At 43.1% G+C, this 23,843-nt stretch overlaps 2 protein-coding genes and 1 long non-coding RNA gene across 5 annotated transcripts in view; all 3 read right to left on the bottom strand.

Annotated features, from left to right (window-relative positions):
- Positions 1 to 71: 71 nt before the first annotated feature.
- Positions 72 to 2,315, bottom strand: LOC137207090 (uncharacterized). Its single transcript, XR_010934930.1, has 2 exons — positions 2,160 to 2,315; positions 72 to 1,723 (listed from the first exon to the last, which is right to left on the bottom strand). It is a non-coding gene; the product is annotated as an uncharacterized lncRNA (long non-coding RNA).
- A 5,177-nt stretch (positions 2,316 to 7,492) lies between these two features.
- On the bottom strand, positions 7,493 to 17,162 carry COQ7 (coenzyme Q7, hydroxylase). The gene is made up of 6 exons (XM_067706519.1): positions 17,026 to 17,162; positions 11,123 to 11,301; positions 9,852 to 9,966; positions 8,845 to 8,984; positions 8,134 to 8,202; positions 7,493 to 7,700 (listed from the first exon to the last, which is right to left on the bottom strand). The coding sequence occupies exons 1-6, from the start codon at positions 17,096 to 17,098 to the stop codon at positions 7,623 to 7,625; spliced, it is 654 nt and encodes a 217-aa protein (XP_067562620.1). The 5' UTR covers positions 17,099 to 17,162; the 3' UTR covers positions 7,493 to 7,622.
- A 3,948-nt stretch (positions 17,163 to 21,110) lies between these two features.
- The window catches only part of TMC7 (transmembrane channel like 7), a 50,501-nt gene continuing 47,768 nt past the window's right edge, over positions 21,111 to 23,843 (bottom strand). For all 3 annotated transcript variants that reach the window (XM_067706518.1, XM_067706516.1, XM_067706517.1), the window contains one exon: positions 21,111 to 23,217. In XM_067706518.1, the coding sequence (XP_067562619.1) occupies positions 23,143 to 23,217 (75 nt within the window). In that variant the 3' untranslated portion in view covers positions 21,111 to 23,142. The remainder of the gene's footprint in view (positions 23,218 to 23,843) is intronic.

Genomic DNA, 23,843 nt, shown 5'->3' with positions numbered 1-23,843 from the left:
TGCTTCCAAATCACCTGGAAGTGTTGTGTATTGGTTATTTCTGTATAACAATTCACCTCAAAACCCAGCAGTTGAAAACAACGAACATTTATCATCTAACATAGTTGCTGAGAGTCAGGAGCTCAGGAGTGACTCAGCTGCGTGGGTCTGGCTCTGGGTCTTCATAAGGTTGCAGGCTGGCTGCTGGCTGCAGTTATGTCATCTGAAGTCTTGACCAAGGCTGAGGATTCACTTATGAGATGTTGTGCAACATGATTGTTGGCAGGGGGCCTCAGTTCTTGGCCATGTGACCCTCTCCACAGATTAACTGCTTGAGTGTTCTCACCACATGGCAACTCTGGCTTCCCCAAGGAGGAGAGATCCTAGAGAGAGGTCTTTTATGACTTAGCTGCCTTGGAGGTCGCACTCCACCATCTCTGCCTCATGGTTTGTTATAAACAAGTCACTAAGGACAGCCCACACTCAAGATAAGGGGAATTAGGCTCCACCAAACAGAGGAATATCAAGGAGTGTGTGGACATACTTTAAAACCACCACATCTTGTTAAAATGCAGATTCTGATTAGGTAGGTTTGGGGAGAAGCCCCAAATTCTGCATTTCTAACATGCTCCCAGGTGATACCACTGCTATTGGTCTGTGGGCCACTTCTATTTTTTAATTTAATTTAATTTAATTTAATTTTGGCTGCGTTGGGCCTTCGTTGCTGTGCGTGGGCTTTCTCTAGTTGCGGCGAGTCGGGGCTGCTCTTCGTTGCGGTGCACGGGCTTCTCATTGCAGTGGCTTCTCTTGTTGCAGAGCACGGGCTCTAGGCGCGTGGGCTTCAGTAGTTGTGGCACGTGGGCTCAGTAGTTGTGGCTCCTGGGCTCTAGAGCGCAGGCTCAGTAGCTGTGGTGCACGGGCTTCATTGCTCTGCGGCATGTGGGATCTTCCTGGACCAGGGCTCGAACCCGTGTCCCCTGCATTGGCAGGTGGATTTTTTTTTTTTTTTTTTTTTGCGGTACGCGGGCCTCTCACCGCTGTGGCCTCTCCCGTTGTGGAGCACAGGCTCCGAACGCGCAGGCCCAGCGGCCATGGCCCACAGTTCCAGCCGCTCCGCGGCATGCGGGATCCTCCCGGACCGGGGCACGAACCCGCGTCCCCTACATCGGCAGGCGGACTCCCAACCACTGTGCCACCAGGGAAGCCCGGCAGGTGGATTCTTAACCACTGAGCCACCAGGGAAGCCCTGTGGACCACTTCTGAGTAGAAAGGGAATCAAAAACATGCAAAGAACTATAGCTCAGATCACATCTTTGGAACTGCACTGCTTGCATGAATAATATCCTTTGTCATCCTGGCATGATCTTTGGATGGTGTCCCATTTTAAAATCACATTTCCTCTGAAAGATCAGAGCAGTAAAGTAAGAGAAAGACAAGATTACCTTGTTAATACACGAGGACAAGCTGTAATGGAATTAAAAACAATCAAAGAGGGATTCAGAAAATCTCTCTGGCCTTGTTCTAGAAGATTTCAGAAGCATAAAACATCAGACATCAATTCTGAAGGGGATGCCAAGCACACAGCAGCAAATCTGGGCTTTTAATAAGGGTTGAACAAAGTCCCTTCACAGGACTAAGACTCCTGACTGCAATACTTACAAAATGAGCTTTGATACAGGAAGGGAAGAAACAGCACCAGCACCTCAGAAGATCAAGGCTTCCACATGCTCTGCTGGCTTGAAGGCTGTACGTTAAAGAAATTGTTTCCCCATTCAACAGCCTGGACTGAATTTCCTTTCAAATATAGCATGAAACTACAAATCCTGTATTTTTTTTTTATTGCTATCATTCATACCATTCATACCATAAAATTCACCATTTAAAAGCCTACGTTCCAGTGGTTTTTAGTATATTCACAGGTCCATCACCACCATCTAATTCTAAAACATTCATCACCCCAAAAAGAAACCCGAAATCCATTAGCAGTTCCTCCCCATTCCCCCCATCTCTTGAAGTCCTAGGCCACCACTAGTTTATTTTCTGTCTCTGGATTTGCCTGTTCTGGACATTTCATATAAATGGACTCATACAATATATGGCCTTTTGTGTCCAGCTCCCTTCACTTAGCATGTTTTTAAAAAATTATTACTGTAAAATATACACAACATTTACTGTCTTACCATTTTTCATGTGTAGATGTTGGGAGCCAAGAAGTTTTCGCCATTAGAAGATGGCCGACACCCTGCTTCTCTTCCTGATTTATGAGATAGAAGTTCGCGCCTAAAATGAAAGCCCGCGCACGCAGCACCAATGATGATTAGCCAAGTACTTCCCTCATTCTGAATCCCGCCCCCCTTTCTCTGCAGTGTATAAATACAGCTACCGCAGCAATAAAAGTTTGAGGCTTGATCAGGATTTTGTCTTGCCTCCATTCTTTCGCGTCTCCTGCCCTTCCCCCTTTTTTTCAACCCCCACAGGTTCCTCCTCAGACTCACAAGGATTTGTCCTGCTGGTCGGGACTCCCGGGGACGCCCGGGGCCGTACACATGTAGAGTTCAGTGGCATTAAGTACATTCACATTGTTGCATAACTATGGCCACCATCCATCTCCAGAACTATTTTCACCTTCCATACTGAAACTTTGTAACCAAACATGTTTTTAAAGTTCCTCAATGTTACAGCATGTATCAGTACTCCCTTCCTTCTTATGGATGAATAATATTCCTCAATGTTACAGCATGTATCAGTACATGCTGATATACTCAGCATATACTCAATGTTACAGCATGTATCAGTACTTCCTTCCTTCTTATGGATGAATATTCCATCGTATGAATATACCACATTTAGTTTGTTGATTCATCAGCTAATGGACATTTGGGTTGTTTCTACTTTCTGGCTATTATGAACAATGTTACTGTGAATATTCATGTACCACTACCTATTTGAACACATTTGCATTTCTTTTGAGTTTATACCTAGGAGAGGAGTTAACTGTACCATGGTAATTCTATGTGTAACTAACTGAGGAAATGCCGGACTATTTTCCAAAGGGGTTGCACCATTTTACATTCCCATCAACAGTGCATGAGAGCTCCAATTTCCCCACGTCCTCACCAACACTTGTTACCTTCCATCTTTTTGACTGTAGCCATCCTAGTGGGTGTAAAGTGGTATCTCATTGTGGTTTTCTGTAATGATGTTGAGCATGTTTTCCAAATGCTTATTGGCCATTTGTGTATCTTCTTTGGAGACATGTCCATTTGCCTATTTTTAATTAGACTATCTGTCTTATTGTTGAGTTGTAAGAGTTCTTTATATATTCTAGATACAAATCCCTTATCAGATATACGATTTGCAAATATCCTCTCCTGTTCTGTTGGTGGTCTTCTCACTTTCATGATAGTGTTCTTCCAAAAACAAAAGTTTTTATTTTGATGAAGTCCACTTTATTTTTTTCTTTCATTGCCTGTGCTTTTGGTGTCATATCTAGAGAACTGTTGCCTAATCCAAGGTCACAAAGATTTACCCTTATGTTTTCGTCTAAGAGCTTTAGAGATTTAGTGGTCCATTTTGAGTTAATTTTTCTATATGCTGTGAAGTACAGCTCTAAATTCATTCTTTTGCACGTGGATTCACATGCAAAACTCCAGCCTCTAATTTTGAAATCATCAGCAGGAAACGTAGAGAATGGCCTTCCTTTGGTTTCCTGGTAGCATTTCCCCCCAACCCCCGGCCCCACCACCCAGCTGAAAGATTCTGTTTTACAGCAAAACAATTTGTACAGACCAGGGGGCCAGGGGCCCAGGTCAGCATCTTCTCAATAAATCTCCACTGAATTTTGCTGACATGCACACAGGAGTAGTTCTGAATAACTAGTTATCTAAAACTGACTTCTAGTAAGGGAGAGCAATTTCTTCATTCAATCCCATCAACAACTAGTTATTGAGTGCCCATTATGTGTCAGTGATTAAAACAGAGATTTCTGCCCTACAGAGCTTACATTCTTGTGGGGAGAAACAGACAAAAAAACATAGCAAGTACATTATATAATATGCTAGAAGGCAGTAAGTGCTGTGGGGGAAAAGTGCAGAGCAGAGCAGAGCAAGGGGGATGAGGCATGTGGCGGGGTGGGGTCTGCAATTTTGAAAAAGGGGTCCTTTCAAAAGTGACATTTGAACAAAATATTAGGAGTTAGTGAGGGATTTGACCATGCAGATATCTGGGGGAAAGGATTCCAGGCAGAGGGAACAGCCACTGCAAAGGCCACAAGGCCGAAGCATGCCTTGGCATTTCAAGGAATAGGAAGGGGGCCGGCATGACCAGAGCAGATTGAGGAAGGGGAACTGGTCAGAGAAGGCCAGATCACGTAGGTCTTGTAAACCATTTTAGAGACTGTGACTTTTATTCTGTGGTAACTGGGGAAAGCCACTGGGAGGTTCTAAGCTGAGCAGTATTGTGATCTGACTTACGGTTCAAAGGGTCATTCCGGCTGCTGGGTTGAGAATGGATTGTGGGAGGACAAGGGTAAGAAGAACAGTTAGAGTGCTTCTAAAATAATCTAGGTAAGAGATGGGGTGGGAGGGACCTGAGTGGCAGCAGTTGAGACAGTGAAGAGGATGTGGTAGAACCTGAAGAATGTCCTGGTTGATGGGACTGTAATAGAGGCAGGTGTCAAAGGTGACTGTACAGCTTTTGGCCTGAGGACCAGAAGGATGGAGTTGCCATTCCCTGTGATGGGGAGGCCACTGGGGAAGCAGGACTGGGGGAGGGGAGGCAGGGAGCTCAGCTTGGGGTGTGTGGAGCTTGGGATTCTCTTGACTTCCAAGTGGAGGGATCTTGTAGGCAGATGGATATTTGAAAATGAGAAACCTGGACTGGAGATACAACTGTGAAGGAGTCAGCCACAGGCAGGATGAGATACCAAGAAAAAGATGATGGACAGAACAGAGCCAGGGACCACACTCTGGGAAACTCTGGCACTGAGATCCAGAGGAGAAGAGGAACAGCCATGGAGGCCATTTTCCTACCAGTTTGGTAGCTACTTATGTACGTTTTGTCCCTCCCTCCCTTTAAATGGGTACCTACTATGTACCAGGAACCGGAAAAGATGTTTAGCCCTCAATAAACTCATAGTCTTTACAGGAAAGACATAAAATGCACATTTATAAAATAATGGAGATATAGGCAATAACTGAGTAGGAAACTTGGCTTTTCAGTTGTTAACCAACTACACTAACTATACTACAGACATCTGTTTGTAACCTAGCACAAGAGTTGGGAATTCAGTTGTCTTCAGCGCTTCCCTCCCATGTTTAATTATTATCAGAAGATTGATTCACTTGATCCCATAAGATTAAATTCATGTTCTGTTTAGGAAAAAAGAGGTTGTAGAGGACTAGTCCACACTATCCTGGTGTCACAGTCCTTCAAAACAGGACCCACTGTGGCGAGTTGGCCCATCACGAGGTACTGATTAAACACAGGGCGCTGGGTGGGAGGCAAAGACCCAGTGACGTGATTCTTCTCCACGAGAAGCTGACAATCTAGTCCAGGGGTCCCCAGCCCTGACCCACGCCAGAATCGCCTGGGAGCTTTCGAAACCATTCTGATCTTGGGCCCCACCCTAATTCAGTCAGAATTTTTTCTTCACAACCTGAAAAATTCTAAAATGCTCTTCAGGACATTCTAATGTGCAGCCAGAGAAAAGAATACCACTGATCTAGGTTTTTTCATAAATTTAACAATTTGAAAATCATAGAAGATTTCAACAAAGTATGAAAATTATAGTCCGTTTTGGCCCATTCTTTTGGGAACAGACCTAAAGGAAATGATTATAATTCAACTTCACAAATAATCCACAATTTAGTATATTCTCTGATGGAAGTAACCTGCTCTAAACCCACAATTCACAATAAAAACAATGTCAGTCGACAAAGGATTAATCTCCAAAATTTACAAGCAGCTCATGCAGCTCAATAACAAAAAAACAAACAACCCAATCCAAAAATGGGCAGAAGACCTAAACAGACAATTCTCCAAAGAAGATATAGACTGCCAACAAACACATGAAAGAATGCTCAAAATCATTAATCATTACAGAAATGCAAATCAAAACTACAATGAGATATCATCTCACACCAGTCAGAATGGCCATCATCAAAAAATCTAGAAACAATAAATGCTGGAGAGGGTGTGGAGAAAAGGGAACCCTCTTGCACTGCTGGTGGGAATGTGAATTGGTTCAGCCACTATGGAGAACAGTATGGAGGTTCCTTAAAAAACTACAAATAGAACTACCATATGACCCAGCAATCCCACTACTGGGCATATACCCTGAGAAAACCAAAATTCGAAAAGAGTCATGTACCAAAATGTTCATTGCAGCTCTATTTACAATAGCCCGGAGATGGAAACAACCTAAGTGCCCATCATCGGATGAATGGATAAAGAAGATGTGGCACATATATACAATGGAATATTACTCAGCCATAAAAAGAAATGAAATTGAGCTATTTGTAATGAGGTAGATAGACCTAGAGTCTGTCATACAGAGTGAAGTAAGTCAGAAAGAAAAAGACAAATACTGTATGCTAACACATATATATGGAATTTAAGAAAAAAAAATGTCATGAAGAACCTAGGGGTAAGACAGGAATAAAGACACAGACCTACTGGAGAACGGACTTGAGGATATGGGGAAGGGGAAGGGTGAGCTGTGACAGGGCGAGAGAGAGTCATGGACATATATACACTAACAAACGTAAGGTAGATAGCTAGTGGGAAGCAGCCGCATGGCACAGGGATATCAGCTCGGTGCTTTGTGACCGCCTGGAGGGGTGGGATGGGGAGGGTGGGAGGGAGGGAGACACGGGGCGGGGAAGAGATATGGGAACATGTGTATATGTATAAGTGGTTCACTTTGTTATAAAGCAGAAACTAACACACCATTGTAAAGCAATTATACCCCAATAAAGATGTTAAAACAAAACAAAACAAAACAAAACAATGTCAGTCTTCCGCTTACCTGATGGGCTCAGCAGTCTTGCTTGGTCAATCTTAAACATCATTGTGTTTTAAATTACTTTGTGTTACCAGTAAACTCTTTTTTTTTTCTCTTGAAGATTTCTGTTACTTTCTTAATGATTCATTCTTAATGCTTTATGAAAAAATTAACTACAGACCAAACAAGGACCAGCTGATTTTGCTATAATCTGAATGCACCTGGTGAACTGTCAGCCGTATGGCCATAAAGCAGCACAGAGAAAAATCAACACTGGAGGGGCTTCCCTGGTGGCGCAGTGGTTGAGAGTCTGCCTGCCAATGCAGGGGACACGGGTTCGTGCCCCAGTCCGGGAAGATCCCACATGCTGCGGAGCGGCTGGGCCCGTGAGCCATGGCCGCTGGGCCTGTGCGTTCGGAGCCTGTGCTCCGCAACAGGAAAGGCCACAACGGTGAGAGGCCCGCATACCGCAAAAAAAAAAAAAAAAAAAAAAAAATCAACACTGGAGAATTTTATTAACAAAAAAACCTCTCGCAGTTTATTAACAAATTCACAGAACAGTAACTGTACGTTTCCTTTTCTGCTATTGTCACTGTTAAATTACTATCATCGTTTATACACAAGGAAAAGTGGACATACTTTACAGTCTTTCTGATAAATATATTGCCACGCTGCATCCAGCCTGGATAACGCTCTTCAGAACAGCGTACGCTGGAGCCTGTTAAAAACAACAACAATAAGCAACCCAAAGAAACCTGCTCTATGTTCACCTTCAGTTGTAAGGTACTGGCCTGGCATGGCAGGGTTGGGACTTCTCTGGATAAGTAATAAGATCTAAGAAACAATTTATTTTAATTGGGGGAAAAAAAAAACCTATTCAAAAGATTGGAATGCCTCTGCTGCATCCAAAACGTTTGACCCAACTGGTTTCTCAGCTGAGAGGGAGAAAGTGCTGGGTAAAAGGATAAGGAAGAGAAGCAAGAAATAAGATTCCCAGTTGGGAGAAAGCCATTTGCTGGCTCTCTGTCAAGCAATGTATTGGTTCTCTTTGTCTGACAGCCACTTTGTATCTTTCTGGGAACAGAAACCTTCCCATCCCTCATCCTTCCAAATAAGGTCACCACAAGCAAACAGTAAAAGGGGTTCCCCACCAGTTCTGCGTCGTGTTCGAGGCCTATGTCATGGTGCTCAAGCTCTTCATCCCGAAATTTCCTTATCACCTGATTAAGGAAAAAGAAATAGAAGCAAGTCAGCCTACCAGCTCCCTGCTGTTCTGACTTATTTTGGAGACTAAAGCCTCATATTATCATCTAAGACACAGGTAGGCAAACTTTTCCTACAAAGGGCCAGAGTCAGTACTTCAAGCTTTTGGGGCTGTAAGGTCCCTGTCACAACAACTCAACTCTTCCATCGTAGAGGGGACAGCAGCCATGGACATGTAGACAGATGGGTGCAGCTGTGTTCCAACAAAACTTTATTTACAGAAACAGGTGGTTGGCCACTGACTTAGCTTCAAAAAAAATTAAACAGTTCCCTTATTTGCTGTAGAAAATTTCTGAGGATATTTATTTATTTAATCTGAAGGGTTTGTACTCGTGGCATTTGCTCAGAATCTATCAATGATCCGGAAGCAGAGAGAATACAGGTCTGGGCTCAGGAAACACAGGTTTCAGTCCCAGCTCTGCCCAAGCACGTGACAGGACATACGGCTTCAGCTGCCTCAGTTTGCTTGCTTTTAAAATGAGGTGCTGCCCTAGGTTTCTGAGGCATCGCAATTCCCTAACACTCTATTTTGTTCCTCTTACCAAACTGCATATCTGCCCTTCCCCCCGCAGCAGCCCCTTCCACAGCCAGTCAAATACCTGAAGAAGCTCTTCATACTTTTCAGGCTCCTTCTCCATCAGCATCCTGATCTGGTTGTTGTAGTGGTGTGCTATGGACTCTTCCACAGCAACTGTGCAGGCCATTGCGCCCTCCTTCCCAAGCAGGGCAGTTCCCGCACCTGGAATTGTCAGACCCAGAAGGCAAAGGATGGGGCTGATACCACTGGGGATGGAGATCAGCTGAGGCCAGGGTTTGTCACCTTGGCACCCTGGACTCTGGGGCTGGATAATTCCTTGTTGCGGGGGAATGTCCTGAACACTGTGGGCTGTTTAGCAGCACCCTTGGCCTTTACCCACTAGGTGCCAGTGGCATCCCCAGTTGTGACAACCAAAAATGTCTTTAGATGTTGCCAAGCATCCTCAGGAGCAACTTGCCCCCCTTGAAAACCATAGTTTTAGGTGGTACCAGATCACAGTGTTAAACCCTGAATCACACAGTAAGAATGTTCTTTTTTCAGTGCTTTTTCTAACCTTCCGATTATGGCAGGAGTGAGTCTTCACTGAGGGTGAGTGTGTTTTGGGTTCCTCTATACCACTGATTCCCCCCACCACCCTTCTTTTTTTGGCCGTGTCTCGTGGCTTGCGGGATCTTAGTTCCCCGACCAGGGATTGAACCCAGGCAGTGAAAGCGCCGAGTCCCAACCACTGGACCGCCAGGGAATTCCCTGACTCCCTTTTCAAGAGTGAGCAGATCTCAGGTTTAGAACCTTCATCGGGGAACACCATCTGGCTACAACTGAATTGCTCTAGCATTTTTCCTCTCTGTTGTATTTATTTTCACTGTACCTTCTATTTATAAAAGTTCTGATTTTAAGATTCTATCTTAAATAAATGTAAGCAAAAAAAAGTCAATTTAACTTCAGAAAAATATTAAGTAAATTAAAAGGTTGTAAGAGGACACAGCAAGAATTGTAGAAGTGGTTATTTAATGATTCAATCACCCCAGATCCCTAAGCTCACACAGGCTCTTCTGGACAGACACATACCCAGTGCAAAGCCCAGCACATTCCAAAAGGGCATCAGAATGGTTGGCCGCACCCTGAATGCAACCATCAACTCATTGAACTTTTTCAAATGGTCCTTTTCTTGATCCCACATTTTCTGTAAGAAACATAAAAACAAAGACATGCAAGCATTCCACAGAGACCGCCTGCTATATAGCAAGGAAACTAATGCCCTGTCCATGTGCGGTAAAGGAAGCAAAACGGGCAAAATGATGAGAACTGCTATTTCTCCCATTCCCCTTGAATCGTCGAAGAAAAACCCTAAACATCAGGCTACGGAGAAGAGAGTGACAGCAAACCAAAAGAAGCATCTGTAATCTTAATTCCAGAGAAGCGGACCCCAAACCATGGTGCCAGAAGAAGCTCCTCCGACCCACAACGCGCCTATTCAAGGACAACAGTGCGCACCCAAAAGAAATGAGATGTGTACCCCATTTCAAAATCAGAAGGGCAGAATATTACATTTTATATAAGTTCCTTTCAGAGAGCCAGAAATGTATCATTTACATCAAAGAAAAAAGGGAGAATGATTATAAGAGCTAACACTTAAGAGTATGTCCTATAGCCAAGTACTGTCAAATAGCTTTACATACGTAATTAACTTAATCTGCACAACTGCTTTGTGAAGGACAAACTGTTATTATCCTCATTTTACAGATGAAGAAAGTGAGGCACAGAGAGGTTAAGTAACTTGCCCAAAGGCTCAGAGCAGGCAATTTAACATGTGCTAAGTGTCTATTACATGCCAGGCATGGTATTAGCCGCTCTACACCAGCTCATTTATTCTTCACCAAAACCTAATGAGGTGTTAACAGCTCATTTTGCAGATATGGAAATGGAGAGGTCATGTGACTTCCCCCAGGTCACACCGGGAGAGAGCTGGAATGTGAACCTTTATAGTCTGTGTGACTATAAAGCCCAGGCCCGACCGTCTGCCCCTCAATATAAAATGTCTCCACTGGTCTCCACTATGGCGGGACCACAACGTCTCACAACTGGCGCTTTTACTTAACGCTGACTCTCAGCCCTTTTTTAATCGCCCGCACCGCCCCCCACCAAGATATTTTAATACTACAGATATACTGTATGTGTTTATGTACGAAATGTATGTGCTTGATAAAAAAATAATAATATGCTTTTTACTCCTCCATCCCCACCCGCACAACCAATTCTTGCTTGCCTGGGGACAACAGTATCTCCCTTGAGAAGGCATGACCCAATGCGATTCATTACTCAGATAAAGAGGCGCCCACCTGAATGACCGGCCCGACGCTCGTCCGACCCAGGATGGCCATCTGCCCTGCGTAGATGCGGTTCGCTCCATATTCACCTGCATGATCCACCCGGATTATTCGATCCACAGCTGCCCGACTGATACTGTCTAAGGTCACTCCCGAACTGCAAAATCTGACACTGCTGCTTCTTCCATAAGCTGCAACGCAAGTGTTTATTCTCCATTACTCTCGGGTAAAACTGAGTTGTTTCCTTCATAGACAGAAGAAAGAGGCACCTTAGAGCAAAGGTCACAAATAAGCTCCCCATAGGTGGGGTACGCCCACGGGTGTATTCTGTTTAACCTGCAATGGTTTTTGTTTTGCTTTTTGAAGTAAATTAGTTACCAATATTTAAAACATAGAAGATTTTAACTAAAGATCTGGACTCTGGCTTCAATCTAAGTGTATGATGATCTAGAAATACTGATCCTGTCTTCTCACCAGGCAGTTAACGTGGTAGCTGCCTCTAGACGGGCATGGTTCTCCAGTCCACCCGCTCGTGCCAGCTTGCTCTGTTCCCAACCCTGGCTGCACAGAACCCCTAGGGAGCTCTCAAAAGCACGGATGCTCCTCCCCCGTTGATCTCTGGGAGGGGACACAGATGTTTTTGAAAAGTTCTGTGCGCAAATCCTCTCTGCAGCCAAGGTTACGAACTGTAGATTTAATTTCGCCTAAAAATATCTGCACCCGTGGGCATCTGACTTTGAGAATTTAGCCTTAGAGCTTAGGTTTCATCTCATTATGGTACTTAATTCAACTGAACTCTTCCTGCTTTCAAAATATAAATTCTTCAGGATAGATTAGATTTTGTCTTTTAAAAAAATCTCCAAACAGTAACACCTTGACTGTAATCTCTGAGGCTTACATTAGGGCAGTCCCAAAGTTCTCTCCCCTAAGAGAAGAGTTTTGTGACATGTTTAGATGTATAAGGTGTTATCAACTCATTTTGAAGATATGGAAATAGAGACTCAGAGAGACCATTTAGTTTGGAATGTGAACTTTGACCTGTATTGATATCATCTTGAGATGTGTTTCAAGGCTCTTATGTATGACTACTGTGTGTTTAATAGATACTTCTTTTCATTTAGGCTAACTTGAACACCTACACAATGTGCAGAAAGTTTCATTTTGGATACATCTATAGTTTGTTTGTTTGTTTTTCCATTAAAAAAGGCTTGAGTGCTTTGGACACAGTGATGGGGTAGGCCTGATGAAATATGAGGGGGTTCTGCATTTGAACTTTTCAGGCAGGGGATTTTAAATGACTAAACAAAGGAGCAGTGGATATTAGGGGTCCGAAGCATGGTGACCCAGCTGTGATCCAGTCTTCCACATATAACCTGCTCCATCTCACCGAGCATATTTGACTCAAGAAACTGGATGGAGTCCAAGTTCTGCCAGGTGTAAGGTACCACTCACATCTGTGCCATCAGACAGTGGGTCACTGTGGTCTGTGGCCATGTTTTTATGTGGAGAATAATTTGAGACATTTGACAAAGTCAAGGTAACCTGTCTCAAGTTTTTGCCTCCAAGTCCAAGGACTGGTGCTTCCATCAGTCTGGCCTCCTTATAGAAAGATGGGGCCCAATTAAAATGGAAAACGATGAGATGACTCTATTTTTTAAAGTAATCTTGTTTGCTTGTTCTTTTATTTTGTTATTCCCATCCAGAAACGTGTTAATGGGAAAGAACTTTAAAGACAACTCAATACTCTTTTTTTTGGCCGCTCCCCATGGTTTGCGGGATCTTAGTTCCCCGACCAGGGATTGAACCCAGGCCCTCGGCAGTGAAAGCACCAAGTTCTAACCATTGGACCATTGGGAAATCCCTCAATACTCATTTTTAAGAAACCACTTACTGAGAAATAGCAAGGGGCTGAGTGCATAGGATGAGGGTGAGTTCAAACGCACATCTAACTTCTGATGGCTAGAATTATATTTCTATTAAAAACATACTTGAATTTTCCCTAGCACTGCAACACTCTTCCAGATTCAGGCACCTAATAAATGCTTTTTGGGAGTATGTGTGGAGGGTGGGGTATTGTAATATTTGCTATTTCTATCTTTTCATAATCTCTGCAAGGTCTCTTTAAAAAGTATGGGATGGATACTCCTGGATTGGAAAAATTAATATTATTTAAATGGCCAAACTACCCAGAACAATCTACAGACTTAATGTGATCCCTATCAAATTACCCACGGCCATTTTCACAGAACTAGAACGAATAATCCTAAAATTTATATGGAACCATAAACGACCCAGAATTGCCAAAGCAATCCTGAGGAAAAAGGACAAAGCTGGTGGCATAACCCTCCCAGACTTCAGACAATATTACAAGGCTACAGTAATCAAAACAGTGTGGTACTGGCACAAAAACAGACATATGGATCAATGGAATAGAATAGAGAGCCCAGAAATAAACCCACACATCTATGGCCAATTAATCTTTGCCAATTAATATACAATGGAGAAAAGACAGTCTCTTCAGCAAGTGGTGTTGGGAAAGCTGGACAGCCAAATGTAAATCAATGCATTTAGAACACACCCTTACACCATACACAAAAACCAACTCAAACTGGCTTAAAAACTTACATATTAAGACATGACACCATAAAACTCCTAGAAGAGAACATAGGCAAAACATTCTCAGACATAAATCACACCAACGTTTTCTTAGGTCAGTCTCCCAAGGCAATAGAAATAAAAGCAAAAATAAACAATGGGACCTAATCAAACTTATAAGCTTTTGCACAGCAAAGGAAACCATAAACAAAATGAAAAGACAACCTACGGACTGGGAGAAAATATTTGCAAACGATGCAACCCACAAGGGCTTAATTTCCAAAATACACAACAGTTCATACAGCTCAATAACAAAAAAACAAACAACCCAATCAAAAAATGGGCGGAAGACTTAAACAGACATTTCTCCAAAGAAGACAAACAGATGGCCAACAGACACATGAAAAGGTGCTCAACATTGCTAATTAGAAAAATGCAAATCAAAACTACAATGAGGTACCACCTTACACCCATCAGAATGGCCATTAAAAAGTGTACAAATGGGCTTCCCTGGTGGCGCAGTGGTTGAGAGTCCGCCTGCCGATGCGGGGGACACGGGTTCGTGCCCCGGTCCGGGAAGATCCCACATGCCGCGAAGAGGCTAGGCCTGTGAGCCATGGCTGCTGAGCCTGTGCGTCTGGAGCCTGTGCTCCGCAACAGAAGAGGCCACAACAGTGAGAGGCCCGCGTACCACAAAAAAAAAAAAAAAGTCTACAAATAACAAATGCTGGAAAGGGTGTGGAGAAAAGGGAACCCTCCTACACTGTTGGTGGGAATGTAAACTGGTGCGGCCACTATGGAGAACAATATGGAGGTTCCTCAAAAAACTAAAAACAGAGTTGCCATATGATCCAGCAATCCCACTCCTGGGCATATATCTGGACAAAACTCTAATTCGAAAAGATACATGCACCCCAATGTTCACAGCAGCGCTATTTACAATAGCCAAGACATGGAAGCAACCTAAATGCCCATCGACAGATGAATGGATAAAGAAGATGTGGTCTATCTACCTATACACACACACACACACACACACACACACACACACACACACAATGGAATACTCTTCAGCCATAAAAGAGTGAAATAATGCCATCTGTAGCAACATGGATGGACCTAGAGATTATCATACTAAGTGATGTAAGACAGAGAAAGACACATACCATATGATATCACTTATATGTGGAATCTAAAATGTGAAATTATTAAGAAATTAACAAATGAACTTAAGAAAGACTCACAGACATAGAAAACAAACTTATGGTGACCAAAGGGGAAAGGGGGTGGGGGCGGGATAAATTAGGAGTTTGGGATTAGCAGATACAAACTACTATATATAAAATAAACAACAAGGTCCTACTATATAGCACAAGGAACTATATTCAATATCCTGTAATAAACCATAATGGAAAAGGAAAAAAAAAGTACAGTATGGATCACAGATTGGCAAAACATTATTTCTAAAAATCTCCTTTACCAATATAGGAGATTTTTCTCTATTTGTAACCACTTTAAAATAGTAGAAATTACATTCTGAAATTCACCACATGGTCATTAGTGTTATCTCTAGGTATTGGGGTTGACATACTAAATTTCTTCCTACTCCTTTTCTCTGTTTTTAGTTTTTCTACAGAGAACATTATTGCTATTATTATTTCCACTTTACTGTTAGTGAGAACGTACATTGGTGCAAATTGGTTTCTTAAGGGGAGGGTTGGGAAGGGAAGATTTAGCAACATATTTCTACAGTATGGATCACAGATGGGGCACAGAGCTAGAGCCAGAAAATACATATCCTGTCTCTAACACAGACCTTAGACAATTCAGAATTGCCATTTCTTACATATAAAATTGGGAATGATCAGGTTATTTCCTTTTCAAGGGAAAACACGCAATAATAAAACCTTTCTTAATGAGTTATCATGAAGGTAAAATGAGATACAGGAAGCAAAGTAACGCTTTAAATGAAAAACAATGATTCTTATTCTCGTATTGGCTCAACTAAGGAGCATTAAAAATCATGTTCAACAGTCCTGAGTTTTGCCTGCACTGTCACACACTTTAAAATAAAACTGAGAAATAATATATAAAATTGAGGCCCAGTGCTAGAAGCTCTCAAATGCATCATTTTATATTCATGTTTTCCCAAAATGTGAAACACATACCTATGATGGTACCTAGGAGGTTTCATGTGGTTTATAGGAAGACCTTAAGTGGCTATGAACATGCATTAAATAACACCCATGTTTTTCAGCAAGAGTTATTCTCTTCCAATTTTTTTGTCTTCATCAAGGAGATGGTCTCAGTTTACAGCTGACACATCTTAAACGTCTTCCTAACACTTGCTAACCTCCCTTTCTTACCAGAAAGAAAGATGATCTTGGGTTCAAGCCTTGGTAGGCAACAGTATCTAACACAATAACTTCTTGTTTTCAGCGTATTTATTTTTTATGATTACTTTTCTTGGGACAGGCGATACTGGTTTTCTGTTTACCATAAGGATCTAGTTTCCGTGACATTACTTAATTTAAAATGGGACACGGTTTAGGGAAAAAAAAAAAACCTTTAGTAATCAAAATACAAGTGGTATTGCTATAAGGCAAAAGTCGTCAAGGTGGTACACGAATGATTTAACTTTGAGAAAATGACCTCACAATTTTCTGAGGCAGCTCGGATGAAATGAGGAAAGGAGGAGCCAGGATCCAGGCCTAAGTCTCCCTACTCCCAATTCGATACTCCTTCTAATACCCTGGTGCCTCTCAAACTTGCAAATGCACACGAATCATTCGAAGGTCTTGTTAAAATACTGACATAGCGATCCAGTAGGTCAGGGGAGGGACCTGAGAATCCGCGTTTCTAACAAGCTCCGGGGTGAGGAGTGGAGGTGTCGGGGGCAAGCGGACGCTGCTGGTCATAGGACTACCTACGAGGCCCTGAGCAAAGGCTACGAGGAGGACACCCCCACCCCCCCGTCCCCGGGACACTAAACTTTTAAGGTCGCCAACTGTCCTCAGTCCGGAACGCCGACCACACCTGCAGTGACGTCACGTAACAGGTGCGCAATTAGGTCATCTCCAATGCGCCGACCCGGAACCGGCGCTCCAGACGGTTACTGCGGAAAACCACCCCACTTCCCGCCCAGCGGACCCGCGGCGCACTACTGGCCTAGCCCCGCTTTTCCAGCCGCTCAGTCGCGCTCCGTCGCAGCCCTGTGACGTAGTGAACGTCTTCCCCGTGACCTCTCCGACCCAAGCCTCAGGAGAAAATTCCCTGGCTCGCCGGCACGGGGCGGGGCCACGGTAATGCTCCCCCTTTACCTGAGAGGGACCTCGGGGCGCCCGTGCGCAGCTGCCACAGACAGCAAGCCGCCGCCGCCCGGGTGCAGCTCATTGCCGCAGCAACAGCGGAACCACTTCTCGAACAGAGCAACCGTGCCCTTGTCGCAGACTGATGACGCACGGCCGACGTAAGGCAGATAAGACCCGCTCTTGCCTCGGTGGAAACGCCCTGGGCCACCTGCTTCCACTCGATTGGTTGGAAACGTCAAATGAAAAGATTCTATTGGATGAGATCACTATCAATCACTCAGGCCGACCGGGTAAAGGGTTGCCATGGAGATGAGAATGCTAAATTGTTCTTTCAAAGATCCCGACGGGGTAAAGATTACTCTACTCAGTTCCTGGGAAGGAGGACCATGAAGGAATTGTTTACTGGCATAGCCATTGTGTTTTATGCTTTACCAATATAGGAGATTTTTCTCTATTTGTAACCACTTTAAAATAGTAGAAATTACATTCTGAAATTCACCACATGGTCATTAGTGTTATCTCTAGGAATTGGGGTTGACATACTAAATTTCTTCCTACTCCTTTTCTCTATTTTTAGTTTTTCTACGGAGAACATTTATTATTGCTATTATTATTTCCACTTTACTGTTAGTGAGAACGTACATTGGCGCAAATTGGTTTCTTAAGGGGAGGGTTGGGAAGGGAAGGTTTAGCAACATATTTCTTACTTTTAAGTCTATATCCAATCTGACAATGTAGACTCATCAATTGTAACAAATGTATCACTCTGGTGGGGGAGTCGGTGCATGTGTGGAGGCAGGGGGTATATGGGAAATCTCTGTACCTTCCTCAATTTTGCTGTGAACCTAAAACTGCTGTAAAAAAAATAAAGTCTTAAGAAAAAAAAATTTGGACACTTTAAAAAATGCATATCCACTGATACAACAATCCTACTTCTAGGAATCTATGGAACAGAAATAATTTTTCGAATGTGTAATGTATATGAGGGCAAAAAATCAAAGGTGCATACCTGAAAGGATGTACGGCAAAACGTTTAATAATGGTAACTTCAAGGGGTTGGGATAGTGAGAAGGGGGCTTTCATTTTTTACTTTACACCCTTGGAATATACATATATATATATATATATATATATATACACCTCTTTATTGGAGTATAATTGCTTCACAATGCTGTGTTAATTTCTGTTGTACAACAAAGTGAATCAGCCATATGCATACATATATCCCCATATCCCCTCCCTCCCACCCTCCCTATTCCACCCCTCTAGGTCGTCGCAAATCACTGAGCTGATCTCCCTGTGCTATGCAGCTGCTTCCCACTAGCTATCTTACATTTGGAAGGGTATATGTGTCGACGCTACTCTCACTTCACCCCAGCTTCCCCCTCCCCCAGCCCACCCCCCCCCCCCGTCCTCAAGTCCATTCTCTATGTCTGCGTCTTTATTCCTGCCCTGCCACTAGGTTCATCACTACCATTTTTTTTTAATTCCATACATACGCGTTAGTATACGGTATTTATTTTTCTTTCTAACTTACTTCACTCTGTATGACAGACTCTAGGTCCATCTACCTCACTACAAATAACTCAATTTTGTTTCTTTTTATGGCTGAGTAATATATGTGCCGCATCTTTATCCATTCATCTGTTGATGGACATTTAGATTACTTCCATGTCCTGGCTATTGTAAATAGTGCTACAGTGAACAATGTGGTACATGTCTCTTTTGGATTTATGGTTTTCTCAGGGTACATGCTCAATAGTGGGATTGCTGGGTCATATGGTAGTTCTATTTTTAGTATTTTAAGGAACTTCCATACTGTTCTCCATAGTGGTTGTATCAACGTACATCCCCACCAACAGTGCAGGAAAGTTCCCTTTTCACCACACCCTCTCTAGTATTTATTATTTCTAGATTTTTTTAATATAAATTTTTATTTATTTATTTTTGGCTGTGTTGGGTCTTCGTTTCTGTGTGAGGGCTTTCTCTAGTTGCGGTGAGCAGGGCCCACTCTTCATCGCGGTGCGCGGACCTCTCACTGTCGCGGCCTCTCGTTGCGGAGCACAGGCTCCAGACACGCAGGCTCAGTAGTTGTGGCTCATGGGCCCAGTTGCCCTGCGGCATGTGGGATCTTCCCGGACCAGGGCTCGAACCCGTGTCCCCTGCATTGGCAGGCGGATTCTTAACCACTGCGCCACCAGGGAAGCCCTATTTCTAGATTTTTTGATAATGGCCATTCTGACTGGTGTGAGGTGATACCTCATTGTAGTTTTGATTTGCATTTCTCTAATGATTAGTGATGTTGAGCATCTTTTCATGTGCCTTTTGGCCATCTGTGTGTCTTTTTTGGTGAAATGTCTCTTTAGGTCTTCCGCCCATTTTTTAATTGGATTGTTTGTTTTGATATTGAGCTCCATGAGCTGTTTGTATATTTTGGAGATTAATCCTTTGTCCGTTGTTTCATTTGCAAATATTTTCTCCCATTCTGAGGGTTGTCTTTTCATCTTGTTTATGGTTTCCTTTGCTGTGCAAAAGCTTTTAAGTTTTATTAGGTCCCATTTGTTTATTTTTATTACTCGAGGAGGTGGTTCAAAAAAGATCTTGCTGTGGTTTATGTCAAAGAGTGTTTTTCCTATGTTTTCCTCTAAGAATTTTACAGTGTCCTGTCTTACATTTAGGTCTTTAATCCATTTTGAGTTTATTTTTGTGTATGGTGTTAGGGAGTGTTCTAATTTCATTCTTTTACATGTAGCTATCCTATTTTCCCAGCACCACTTACTGAAGAGGCTATCTTTGCTCCATTGTATGTTCTTGCCTCCTTTGTCATAAATTAGGTGACCATATGTGTGTGGGTTTATCTCTGGGCTTTCTATCCTGTACCATTGATCTATATTTCTGTATTTGTGCCAGCACCATACAGTCTTGATTACTGTAGCTTTGTAGTATAGTTTGAAGTCGGGGACCCTGATTCCTCCAACTCCGTTTTTCTTTCTCAAGATTTCTTTGGCTATGGGCTTCCCTGGTGGTGCAGTGGTTAAGAATCCTCCTACCAATGCAGGGGACACGGGTTCAAGCCCTGATCTGGGAAGATCTCACATGCCATGGAGCAACTAAGGCCGTGCGCCACAACTACTGAGCCTGCGCTCTAGAGCCTGCGAGCCACAACTACTGAGCCCGCGCGCTGCAACTACTGAAGCCCACACGCCTAGAGCCTGTGCTCCACAACGAGAAGCCAATGCAATGAGAAGCCCGCGCACTGCAGCGAAGAGTAGCCGCCACTCACCACAACTAGAGAAAGCCCACGCACAGCAATGAAGGCCCAACGCAGCCATAAATAAATAAATAAATAAAAGATTGCTTTGGCTATTCAGGGTCTTTTGTGTTTCAATTACCCGTTACTATAAAATATTTAAGATACACTGCCATTGTAAAAATAATGTTGCTAATTGTTTTCAAATTAACACACTGCAATAATTTAAAATTATGATTGACTATTATATACCTTTTTAGATCCAAATAGTTGGTGAAAGTGAGGGTGTTGTAACATTCTCATGTAAAGCTCCTGAGTATAAATCTAGCTCTCAAAAGCCTTAAAATCTTGGCCGTAATCCCATTTCCAGGTCTCTGTTTCAAAAGAAAAATATATATATATATTGACAAAGATTTGTGTGTCTCGGGCTTCCCTGGTGGCGCAGTGGTTGAGAGTCCGCCTGCCGATGCAGGGGACACGGGTTCGTGCCCCGGTCCGGGAAGATCCCACATGCCGCGGAGCGGCTGGGCCCGTGAGCCATGGCCGCTGAGCCTGCGCGTCCGGAGCCTGTGCCCCACAACGGGAGAGGCCACAACAGTGAGAGGCCCGCGTACCGCAAAAAAAAAAACCCAAAACAAAACACACACACACACACACACACATACACACATCCCTCCTTGGCTTAAAAGCAAGTCTTAAAAGCACTCATTTGATGATTTTCTATAATTGAACACTTCTTTCTTCTGATTCTAGGAAAAGGTAAAGAGCAACTTTACAAACTGTTACAGCTTTCATGATCACCTGACTGCTAACAAGACGCCTCCAAGAATTCAAATACACAGAATCACATTTTAAAACCTTCAAGACATAGTTTAATCAGTAGTTGTAATGCACATTTGTTAGCGAGAGCTGCACTTTAACAATTATACAGACGTCATCCGCAGTTATTAAAGTTATCAAAATATATAAAAACATTCAAGTAAGAAGTATGCAAATTAGCAGCATTTAACTAAAATGAATATATTAGCATATTTCAGTATAATAATAGGGAAAGAAAACAGAGCTTCCATCTCACACACACACACACACACACACACACACACACACACCACAGAAAACTTGACTGTTTTCAGAAGCATGGTGAAGGCAAGAATGTTATACATATAAATTCTCTAGGCAAAAATGCCAACAATTTAGAATTTTTTAAAAGTGAGGATGGAATGAACTTCCGTTTGCTCAAAATTCCATGATACTAGTTATTAGACTTCAAAATTCATAAACCTTAACAAGATAAGAAAAGAAAACCTCATCAGTTTTATAGGTATAAAAATATCCCGTGTTAATACTACCTGTAGAAGAGCAGGAAAAAAAAACTTTGGCAAAGGGACAAGTACACAGAAGTATGTTAACTATGGTGAGCTTGTTTTGCTTCTCAGAGCAAGGAGTCAATCATTTTTGAGTAATGGGGGGAGGGGGGGAAATATACTTCACAGCAGCAGCTTTCTAAAACCTGCACCCACCTTTAAATTCCAGGCTACCCCCAGGAAAGGTTTAGAGCCAGTGAAAGGAAGGAAAACCATAGAAGGAAGGTACACACGGTCGTTACAAAACTACAGTACTTTGAAAAAGATTCTGAAGGTATTAGAATGAAAACTGCTTACATTAAACCATAATCTAAAAAAAAAAAAAAAACCATAATCTAGGCTTATATTAAAAGGTTTAAAGATATCAGTTTCAGTGATGAGGTATTTATCGCAGATGGTTTTTATGGTAATGGAAATCTGAAGAGATACTCTGCATGTTTTGTAAAATAAAATTAAAAATTTTAAGCACAAGAGAAACAACAGCCCTTACAAATATGAATACGTACATTTAAGACGCCAGCATTCAGTCTAGTTTGGTCCACTGGCACAGGCTGGCCTGATGCTGCAACCCACATGCCGAAACACTCAAAGACTCAACGGTCCTTTCCAGCCTGGCTCCGAACCATGAAGTGTGATTGAGAGACCTCAGTGCAGGAAGGGAAACGGCTTTTGGAAGACTGAGAGACAAACTTTGCCTCTCCATATGGATGGCACTCTGCCAAGTCCCCAAACCCAGGACTAGAGGGACGGAAGTTTTGTGGCTATCCAGGCCCTTAAAGGCAGTTTGCCCTGAGTAACAAAGCTGTGGCAAAATGCCCAGGAAGCTACGAAATCCTGGCTGCCATCCTGCCGCTGTTCCCCTCCTCATAGGGCTCAATCCAGGGCACTCGGGGCCTTGTTCATTCGCACAGCAGGAAGGGCTTTTCTCTCCTAGAATATTATTCTCATATTACATATTCTCATGTAGCTGAAATTACATAACCATCCTCTTCATGCTCCCACCATCTGGTCCAAACATCACAATTCAAGGGTTTCTCCATTTCAAAAAAATCGAGTCTCCATTCTAAGTCTACAGAACCATCCTAGAGAGTCACTACTTCTTAAGGAACACCTCTCAGCCTAAACCCCCAGAACCTGGCTCCAAAGAACTAACCCAGGCTCATGGATAGATGACCTCTACAGTTAACTTTAAAAGACAATACAAATAAGCTTGTAGAACTATAAATGGTCTCTCCGCAATTTTGGTTGAAAACCTTCAATGGCTTCAGCGTTTTGGTTGAGCCTGAGCTGCTGGGCCTCAGGCAAACCTACTTTTCTAAGTCCCTAAAGCATTAAACAGGGGCTGGGTTATGTAAACACAGGCACTGGAGCTGCACGTATGGAACCACTTGCAGGAAAGGCCCAAATTCCAGAAAAATATATTTAAAAATTTCTGCTAAAACCTCAGGTAGATGGTGTAGGCTGGCAGGTCACCAGGCCAGCCTGTAAACCGCACACTGCAGCATCTCCCCGTCAGTCTAGCCGGTTCCTCATATCCCTCTGGGCTTCTGTTAGTTTCTGGATTAGATAACGCTTGTCACGACTTTCCTAAAAACACAGACAGGTTCAAGAGCACATTCAATATATTTGGAAACAAATATCATTATTTCGACCTATCAGACTTGGTAGGTAATAACCACTGGACCATGGCAATGACCTCCAAATTGCCTCTTTCACTCTTCCTCCCTCCCCAGCCCCTGGTCCACAAAGCGGCCTTGTAAAAATGTTCCTTTAAAAATGAACATCAGACTTTTACTTACCACCCTCCAATGGCTTCCCATCACACTCAGAATTAAACCCAAACTTCCCACCAGAGCCCTCAGGTGATGCTGTGACCCCAGCTATGCTGTGACTCTAGCATCGCCTTGCCTCTCCCCATCATCCTGCACCCTCCAGCCACACCGCCCTTCCCCCTGGGCCCAGCAGTGCCCAGCTCACTCCTCAATGCACCCTCTGCCTGTTACTCACATGCCCAAGACCTCCCATAATTGGCGCCTCTCATCATTCGAGTCTCAGCTCCACCATCGCCGCCTCCAAAGAGGCCTTCCGTGGCCACCATCTCAGCAGCAGACGGTCCACCCGCCACTCTAACTACCTCTCTGTATCATCATCATACCAGTTATCGCAATTGGAATTTATCTCTTTTCTTTAACTACTAAGCAGCCTTGTCTCTC

This window comes from Pseudorca crassidens, chromosome 15 (assembly GCF_039906515.1).
Source record: "Pseudorca crassidens isolate mPseCra1 chromosome 15, mPseCra1.hap1, whole genome shotgun sequence".
NCBI classification, from domain to species: domain Eukaryota; kingdom Metazoa; phylum Chordata; class Mammalia; order Artiodactyla; family Delphinidae; genus Pseudorca; species Pseudorca crassidens.
The sequence above is the reverse complement of the archived record's forward strand: the minus strand, read 5'-3'. Positions and strand labels throughout refer to the sequence as shown.